Source organism: Montipora capricornis, chromosome 2 (assembly GCF_036669925.1).
Source record: "Montipora capricornis isolate CH-2021 chromosome 2, ASM3666992v2, whole genome shotgun sequence".
NCBI classification, from domain to species: Eukaryota; Metazoa; Cnidaria; class Anthozoa; order Scleractinia; family Acroporidae; genus Montipora; species Montipora capricornis.
Genome location: NC_090884.1, coordinates 25,244,543 through 25,254,542, shown reverse-complemented (window position 1 = coordinate 25,254,542; position 10,000 = coordinate 25,244,543). Strand labels below are relative to the sequence as shown.

Sequence of the window (10,000 nt, the reverse complement as noted above, 5' to 3'; positions counted from 1 at the left end):
TCGTTACACACTGTCTCGACAGACATGCATCGCTGAAGAGAACAAAGGTGACCCGAGCCCCCGCACCCTGGCTAAATGATCCGAGTATTCGCTCCCTGCAAGTAAACCTCGCAAATCAACGCCGGGAGGCGCACGCACGCCCCCCTATAAGGAGTGCGCATGGGACATGTTTACACACACTCGAAACAAGCTCAAAAACCTGATCAAGAAGGCGAAGCGGTCGTTTATGATCACTGCGCTTTCCTCGAAGCGACCGAGGGAGGTATGAAGGACGATACATCGTATTCTCCATCCAAGCCAACAACCGCTCCGTGCTGACCCCGACGATCTTAACAGGCACTTCACCTCGACGCCTGAGCTTGTCACTGCTTCGTCTCCGGTGCTCAACGGTGCTTAGAGACGAAGGCACTGTGATCGGACTGCTCGACTGGACCGGATAACATACCAGCTAAGTTTGTCAAACTGGTGGCCGAGTATCTGGCCTCTGCTCTCTTAACTGACGGGAAACAGTTTGTGCAAGTCGATGACCGTTCATCAGCACAAATCAGCACTACTCATGGGGTTCCTCAGGGATCGATTCTAGGACCCGTTGTGTTCAACCTCTACGTGAATGACCTATTTTCTGCACTTTCATCTGAAGTTATATGTCATCAGTACGTTGACGATACGACGATGTATACTCATTTCAGGCTGCCAGATCTTGAAGTCGGCTAGTCAGTGATTCAAGATGCGCTAAATAAGTTCTGAATCCAAAGAAAACAAAGCGATGATGCTGTCATCAGCTCAGATGTCAAGGGCACATGACCTCACTTAATCTCACGGTTAACGGGAAAAGGCTCGAGCGTGTTTCAAATTTTCGCCTGCTGGGGACCCCAAGTCAATAAACATCTTAACTGGAAGGAGGAGATTAATTCGAAGATCTCTAGCTGCTACGCTACATTAGCTTTCATTAGAAAATTAAAGCACTTAAATCTCTTCCATGTCCGAAAGAAACTGGCGGAATGCCTGATTTTATCTAATTTGACTACAATGATATTAACGATGAAATGATATATAAAATGGATCATATATGAACTGCGGATATGAAATCAAGTGAAGATATGATCCTCGCAGTTATGAACGCAATTTTTGCAATTGCGTAAAGAAGCCTGAAAAATTCAGGACTTCAACGGGGTTTGAACCCGTGACCCCGCGATACCGGTGCGACGCTCTAACCTACTGGGCTATGAAGCCACTCAGGTTGGGAGCTGATCATAACCCACAAATGACGTTGGGAGCTGGCCATAACCCACAAATGACCAGCTCCCAACGTTAGTGGCTTCATAGCTCAGTTGGTTAGAGCGTCGCACCGGTATCGCGAGGTCACGGGTTCAAACCCCGTTGAAGTCCTGAAGTTTTCAGGCTTCTTTACACAATTGCAAAAATAGCGTTCATAACTGCGAGGATCATAGCTTCACTTGATTACAATGATATTGTTAGTCATCCAATTCCGGAATATCTAATAAAGCGCCTACAACGAGTTCAGTTAAGCCGCCGCAGGTTTCGCTCTTGGGAGCTATAAGCATATGCCGGATTTAATCAAACTAGGCTGGATGCTAATAACGGAACGCAGAGAGAGTCAATTACTTAACACTGTTTTTAAAGCTTAAAGGGGCAATATCATGCTAAATTTGCTGATTTTAGGTGAAAACTGTGTAAAAATCTAATTTAGTGGTTTAGCTCGCAACTACAACATTCCTGACAACCCACTGACAAGATATGAAATATATCTATGCACAAAGAGCTATTTAACAATTATTCCATTCACTACTTTCACAAATCTCATAATACACCTCTTTTATACCCCCCGCCCCCCCCCCCCAAAAAAAAAATCTGCATAGGCATTGTTTTCGACTTCTCTTGTGACATTTTCATATTCCAGCAGAAATTGCAAACAATGGTTATGCAAAAGTTTTGGGGCTAATAGAGGTGTATTATGGGATTGTGCAAGTAGTGAATGAGCGCGCGTTGGATATGAAATGGTAAATAGCCAACGAGACGCGTAGCGCGGAGGTTACTATAACCAGTCTCATATCCAACAAGCGCGAATGGAATACCGGTAATTGTTTTATTAAATTCCTTAAACTCCAAAAGTTTGGAAGTACGAAATACGAGCGAAAAAAGCGAGAAAATGCGATGTTGTGTAATACCTTGTGGTCAGACAGACGGAGGCTTATCACAAAAACATTTCTTACCTTTTCGCATACTTCTAAACGTCGAAATTGATCCAAACTTTCCACAAAAAAAAACGTGTTTTTTTTGCTTTATTCAGAGAGAAATTTCGCTTTCCGGCGAAAATAATTTTAACTTAGCAACGCTTAGCGCAATCATTTGCCATATAAGATCAAACTAAGGTATATGAGCTGATAACCGAGATTGAGTAAACCAATCAGAGCACGAGAAATGCATTAACCGAGGTTGAGAATTTGATAATCGTATTTAATTTTGACAACTTTCTGAATACACCGTCTCCAAACTTGAAAAAACTGGCCAGTTTCAATTCATTTCCATCCTCACCATCCTTGGCTACAGACAACAAAGAATGGCTTCAGTGCACTTCAATGGTTATTGGCAACAAAAGTACAGCATTATTTTTTGGTCTTCATTGATGCAAAGACGTGTTTTTGTGTTCTGAAGTTTCCCTAAAATAGCGTGACACTGCCCCTTTAAGCTAGACAATCATAATCTTACACGGACGCTGAGGTCTTTGAGAGAAACGACGTTAAAAGTACCCCCTTGAGTCCGGTACTTTCCCGGACAGTGCCTCCAATGTTTTTAAAAGTCATTATTACATTGCAGTTGGTAAACGTATGGATGCTAAAATAGAACCACATACAGGGGCACCCAACGAATCTGTTCCTCACATTATCTGTTCCCCAGAGGAATCTTGCTGGCTGGCAAAAATACAGGTGTTTCGATTAGCTGGCTGGAAAATTTTGTTATTGATAGAGGTTTTGCCTGGGAATTAATGACTTTTTCTAGCATTTCAACCCGAGTTGGCTGTAGAAACTCTGAAGACTGAGGACGACTAAAAAAAAAAAAAAAAAAAAAACCCCTTCCCTCTCCCAGAGAGTAGTCACAAACAAACGACGGCTGGTCAGAGTGATTGCGCTTGTTTGTCCCGGTTTTGTCGCTTTTGTTCGGTCGTTTTGGATCGAGGGATTTGAAAGCGCGCGGAATTCCTGGCTGGGAAATAAATTTGATCAGCTGGCTGGGAAACCAACCAATTTTATCTAGCTGGCTGGGAAATTTCTTGTGTGTCTTGCTGGGAAAAAGGAACAGATAATGCTTTCCCAGCAACACTGAAAAACACCTGAAAATGCCTTAATAACATTTATTTTCATTAACTGGGGTATAATAATACATTTTACAACAAATTGGTCGTTGGGTGCCCCTGCACATAGGGCGCTGTGTAACCTATGCGATCTGAGGGAACTATAAAAAGAAAACTACTGAATTAAAAAATAATTAAATAAAAAAATAAGTAAATTAGCGATAAAATATAAAAAATCTTACGGACAATCTAAAGCTCTCTAATACTAAAACTATATTGAGCTCCTATACTATTCCCACGGGGAAAGTCAATTGGCGGTAGCTTTGAAAGTTCTCACTATGTTGAGAGAACTCGAGATGGTAGCCTTCTGCAACCTTCTCAAAACGTCAAAGCCCCTATGGCCAAAGAGCTTCCTCATTGTCAGGTCTACATCCCTTGACCCCCCCCCCCCCCCCCCCCAGCACGTCAATGATGATGTTACATTGTTCAACGTCATAGCCAGGGTACTGTTTCTTTAGCTCAAATCGCAGTGGCCCGTACTTGACCGTCTTCTCCTCGGACTTTTTTTCTCGATGCTCCATCCACGGACAGGACATCCACAGCCCACACCTTCTTATTCTTGTGGTCCACAAATCGAGCGTCCACTCTGTTAGCCTTGACAATGGTGTGTTCCGCATAAACTGGAACATCCCAAAACGCTAATGCCTCAGATGACTCATAGACTGGTTTGGGTACTGCACACGAGTACCAGGGAGGGACTGAATCAATTAGCCTCAGATCCCTAGTCATCTCGAAGAAGAGAACTTTCAGTGCTGCGTTGTGTCTTTCTAGATATTTAGACTGGGCCAGAGCAGAGCACCCTGCTAGCACATGCACAAGAGTTTCAGGAGCTTTCCCACACAGTCTACACGTGATGTCACCCTGTGCTGCACATGTTTTGTGGACTGTGTACACGTTAGTGGGCGTAAGCTGCTCGTACAATTCCATTACCCCAGCGATGGTATGGGTAGGAGCACAGGTCCAATCACGCAACGTATTATTATTATTATTATTATTATTATTATTATTATTATTATTATTATACGAATGTACCGTGGGAACCAAAGATGCTGATTGGTGGGTTAGTCACGCATCAATTGATTTCGTCATCTGTGGTTGGCGCCGGAAGTTTGATTGATGAAAGCCAAAACGCAGTTTGGCCGGTTGGCGCTGGAGGATGAATTCAGTAGAATTGTGAAAAACGCAGTAAAAGGTAAACTCGACAGACTTTTTTCAGGAGACATGGCCGGGCTAGTCAAAACTTTCGTAACCTCACAGCCACTTTTCATAATCGACATGTATTAATTAAGGCACAACGGAACATTTGTTTTTCGTTTTACAGTAATTAAATTAGTACTCCTTTTGGCATCCCGACTGAATCCTCAAAATGCTTAACAAAAATTTAGTTTCGTCTTTCATATATCGGATCCGTAATATAATTAATATCCATAATTAAAAAAAAAGAAAGAACAAAACCAATATAACAATACCTAATCAGGCATTGATAATCGGAATAGCAATGGTTCTTTTGTCTTGCTCCATTTCATACCCAAATTTTAGAACCTGTGACGGGGTATGTATGAGTAGCCTGAGTGCAGACTTCTCGTACAAAGCAAGGTATGAGTGCGCCGTCAGTGAGCAGTTCCTACCAGAAATAAGAAATCAAAACAGAAATAAAATTCAGATAGACCTTGTACTTTCCATGGAGGCAAAGTCCACAAAGTGACCCCTTACAGTGCAACAATTTGGAATATTCAACTGCTTTCTGTAATGACCTTGAACTTTGGGAAGATGTGGTTTTGACACTTACTTTAAAATTGACCAATCACTGAATCAGAGGAATTTATTATCTACTTGAACACAAATTTCTTTCTTCTTCTTTTATGCTTTTCCTGTTGTCGCCTCGGTTGCTGTTTAAATTCTTGGAAGATGATGGAAAACTCGACGGTATTGAATGGCAACAGCATCCCATCTTGCTTAGCTTTCGCTACAGTCTACAAGGATTTCATCACATTTCTATTTTACATTGTCACTACATGTCTACAGTCCATATTTTTTGGACTCGGGATCGTTTATGTGATGCGGAGAGAGGCTCAAAGGCGTTTTAGGGAAAACAAAGACGAAGAGTTGCGATTTGAGAGGGCTAAAAGGGACGAAGATCTGCGTTGTAAAGAAGAGCAAAATAATCAACTGTGGCGTGAATGGCGAAAGTTCTCTGAAGCAGTTAACATTCTGATACAGTATATGGGACTGAAAAGGAGTAAAACCCTTCGACGTCTCCAAATGGTCGCAGACACTTTCTCAAAAGTTCGAATCTTACCCCACATCAATGGCCTTGATGTGTTGAGATACATGATTGATGACGAAGAGAGTTTTCAGAGTAGTGAACTAGATCAACTTCGTCTTGATCTGGAGCCTGTCTTTGTGCTATTGAATCACTGCTGGTCCATGTGCTGTTTGGGAGAAACACCTCACCATATTAAACTGGAAATTAAACGAATTGTTATTGAGTTGGGTAATATAATATTACCCTTCGTCAGCGAAGGGTCTCGTCGTGGTATCATCGAGGAATGCTTGCGTGACTTTGATTGCGGTGATGTGCCTCATCAACATATAAACAGACAGCAACTGAAGCGTGATGTTCCTTATGTCAAGCACATACAGTTTGGGGACGGCAAACAAAATTACGAAGAGTGCAAAAACTTTGCCTTTACGATCGATTGCTTCGAATCGCAAGTACCACGAGATCTTAAACAACTTCTCACTGAGTTGATCGAGGATGACAATTCCGATGATTACGCGTTAGGATTTGTCAAGAAAATGCAAGACCTGAAGGAAGACTGGATTAGCAAAGATGCAAGTGATGAAGAGATGGTCCTAAAATTGATTCATGATGTACGATGCAATATTTGGAAGGCAATTCAAGAGGAAGAAGGTGTTCAGCTTGAACCAGGCGTGACTGACGTCAACACGTTAGAAGCTGTTCGTCGTGAGGTGGCAGAACGTCCAGTGACACACTGGTTGATTAAACGGCTCATTGGACGATTCACATTTTTGTATCTTGTAAAAAGTTCAATCCAAACGTTTTATGATAATTTGACATCAGTTCATCTTAGAGAGTGAATTTTCCCAGTGTGCTCTTTGCGTGGAAATGTTGTATTGAACTCTCTTAATTGAGTTTCCAAAATTTTGCAAGGGTGCCACACCCAGGGGGGAGAGGGGGGTGGGGTACTTGGGCCAATTTTCGCTGGGTGTGTGCCAATCAAATTATACGTTACGAGAGCTGCTATACTACTGCTCGGAACCCCTAGCCCTTTATAGTCTATTTTATGGCCAGTTATAGACCCCATCTTATTCACTTTTGGATAAATGTAATTTTAGCGACCTCAACTTAGTCACTTTCTGTTTATGCAGAAACCTTACGTAAAGCCTTTTAATTGTAATTTCAAAAAGGAATGTAATGTGACTGGTAAATATTGAATCAACAGCGCTACAGTTCTTTCTGTGACAATTTTTTTTTTACCGCAAATCCTTGCCAGAATTTTCTTACCCCCAAAATCCCGACAAATTTGCGACCCCATTCTCGTAACTCTATCGGGAACTCCGCTGAAAATGCAACCCCATTATAGTCAATATAGAAAATGTTTCTGCAATATTGCCATGGCTTTGACGTGCCCTTTTTTTTTTCAGCATGCATGAGGTTTGCCTAATAAACAAAACCTGGTAATTCCCCTTTTCTTTTGCGCCTTTGTGTCTCCATCTCTCAACACAATACTTTTGTGGTCTGTTTTAGATACTTTTCCTGTGGAGAGAGTATTGATGGTGCAAAGGTCAAAGTCACCCCTTAAGTGCTTAATTAAGTACAGTCAAAGCTCTCGTAAGCAACCACCCAGGGAATAGCGCTTTGCACTAATGACGTCATGAAATTATAGATCCCCAAGTGACTCAGACAAACAAAGTTCAGTCTGTAAGAGTCACAAGGGAAATGAGGCATAATATTCGCTTCAATCGATTTGGTTTTAAGCGACTTCGACCGTGTTCTTGGCTCAGTTCTCTAGAGAGAACCAGAACAATACACAATTGAGCAGTTAGAACGGTGTTCAAAGTGTAGGGGGTTGAAATTGACGGGCAAACGTAACGACCTTTTTAAACGAGTGAGTGGCTGTATAAGGTTGTGTAAACAGTAAAAGTAACCACGCACTTGATCCGAGCATCGATAATGGCCCTTGGTCTGTGGCGAAAATACAAAAAAAGATTCGATGTTGGAAGGAAATGGTACCCTAGTGCAAGTTCTGTTCGCTATTCTAAAGACGGTTGATGGGCGTTATTATTACGCTACTCCTGCTGTTCGCAAACGGTTGTCTGTTTTGCTTTGACTAAGACATCTTTCATGGATTTTGCCATATACTACGAAGTATGGAGGGGGGGGGGGGGGGTTATTTCTCTTAGATGTGGGTAATTTTCTATCAGGTGACATTTCCTCGTGAGCGGAGTGGACTTTGTGACAAAAGTCAGAATTGTGATACATGTGCGTTTTCATGTCCTCGTGCGTGACCTCTTTTTGTTTTGTTTCTCTCAGAGATGCCCCTTAACACTGCTCTCTGGGTATCCTCTCTTTTTTAGGCGTATTTCAAAGTCTCGTGCGTTTTTCAAAGCGGTAATGCTTTCCCTTTTAAGAACCTTCTTGTTACTTCTGGTGGACATCAGGAACTTCCGCTGTGGGACCTTTTGTAGAGCAGAAATATATGTTTTTCACAGTTAAGAATTCCCGCCTTCAATCGATTAACCATGGCTTACATTTCTTGATGTCTTACGATGGTTTTGGTAGCGGTATGAAGACTTTCTCTCCTGATTCCTGCAACTCTTTGAGAGATTTCGGCAATTCCTGGTCATTTATCTGGATACTGTGAGTCCGATTTACATCAACCGCCTTTTAGAAAACAACACCACAGATTTATCAAGTTTTCTTTTTTTCCTTCACTATCGCTAACCTCACTCATACATTTCCTTTCAGAAGATCGAAGTCTGAGTCTACGCGGGGAGCTCATGTGACGGGTGTCTACAAAACGAAGACCGAAGGCCGAAGACCGAAGACCGAAGACTGAAGACCGAAGACCCAGTAACGAAGACCTAAAATGTGCTGAAACGCATTGTTCGGCGCTAAAACAGTAAAATCGATAGGGTCTTCGTTTTGTAGAAATGCCCCCCTCAAACTACAAAACGAAGACCCTCGCTAAAAAGCTTTATTTCACGCTAAAACAATAAAATCGATGGGGTCTTCGTTTTGTAGAAATGCCCCCTTCAAACTACAAAACGAAGACCCCCGCCAAAAAGCTTTATTTGATATCTAGCGTTCCAGGTTAGGCAAAATGAGCTTCGCGGAAATTCGAGTGGAGAGTATAAAAACGGCAGGTTTTTTTGCGCAACGCTTTAGGCGGATAGTCAAATGGGGAACGCAAGAAAGTCATCTTCAAGAAAAAAAGTACGGAAACGGAAGATACCTTTTTCATAATTGAATCCGTCAAGTTTGTCCTTTGCCGTTTCTTTTTTTGTTCTTGTTCTTTTTGTTTTGTTTTTCACCCACGGACTTTCTCTTTTCTAGCACAGGGGTGAAAAGCGTGGCAATACATGTGCTCGAGTGAGCACTAGAATCAAAATAAAAGTATTTGACAGGAAGCCAGAGAGGAAGCCGTTTTACGCGAAAAAATCCCAGGGGAGTCAAGCCATCAGAGATCTTTTTTTTTCTGCAATAACTTCCGCGCGTTTCAAGATTGTTAGTTTCTAAGTGGTACTACGACCAAAAAAACAAGTCTTTTTTTTTTTCGATTTCAAAACTATGTTAACTAAACACTAACTGACCCAAGTTTTAAGTTCTGATTTTAAAAAGACACCTGTTTATTTTAACTGGAATTTTCTTATTTATTGGTCCGCCATTACTAACTTTAAAATCTTGAGAGAGCTGGGTCGAGGAGAAAATGACGTCAAAGACTCACTAGTTTAAGAATGCAATGCGTGTATACGCGGCCGAATTAATATGCAGCAGGGGAGTTTCGAGCTTTCAGACTTTTAAACCCGTGTTTTGCATATATAATAAATTGCGTTTACACGCTGAAATTTTAAGCTAGTGAGTAAATGACGTCATTTTCTCTAGATCCAACCCTCTGAGGTCCAATCGGCCAGTTTTGAACGTGAGTGATGGCGGACCGTGAAATCCAAAACTTACACTCAACATAAACAGCCTTTGGATAAAACTCAAAGCTCAAAATTTTGCCAGTTAGGTGTTAAGCGAACACGCTTTCAAAATCTGAAGAAAAAAAGGAAATGATTTTTTGATCATAGTACCACTTTAACGATGAACATATATTTTACTGAAAAAAAAAAAAAAGAAAAGGTATTGACCAAACTGAGAAGCATTGGAAAGTTTGACGTAACCTTAGATAATAAAGGAGTTATGGCTGAAAAAAGGTCTTCTAGATTTTCATCAACGGTGACAGTGATGACACTCAGACACTCGCAAACAATGACAAAAAATGTAAATCCTGGTTTTCACTAGCGACGCAAGCACAAGCGCAAGTATAAGAGAGTTTATTACACCGTGAAAACCGGGTTGACGCAAGCATAAGCACAAGCATAAGAGCAAGCACAAGG

General features: G+C 41.6%; 1 protein-coding gene and 1 long non-coding RNA gene across 2 annotated transcripts in view; both read left to right on the top strand.

The window, feature by feature from the left end:
- Nucleotides 1-4,448: 4,448 nt before the first annotated feature.
- On the top strand, nucleotides 4,449-6,836 carry LOC138039162 (uncharacterized). The gene has a single exon (XM_068885354.1). It carries the CDS (start codon nucleotides 5,282-5,284, stop codon nucleotides 6,473-6,475), a length of 1,194 nt encoding a protein of 397 aa, XP_068741455.1. The 5' UTR covers nucleotides 4,449-5,281; the 3' UTR covers nucleotides 6,476-6,836.
- Nucleotides 6,837-7,932: 1,096 nt separating this feature from the next.
- LOC138039169 (uncharacterized) overlaps nucleotides 7,933-10,000 on the top strand; it is a 4,256-nt gene continuing 2,188 nt past the window's right edge. The window contains exons 1-3 of the long non-coding RNA XR_011130380.1: nucleotides 7,933-8,258; nucleotides 8,367-9,125; nucleotides 9,163-10,000. The exon at nucleotides 9,163-10,000 is cut by the window's right edge and continues 2,188 nt beyond it. This is a non-coding gene — a long non-coding RNA (uncharacterized lncRNA). The remainder of the gene's footprint in view (nucleotides 8,259-8,366; nucleotides 9,126-9,162) is intronic.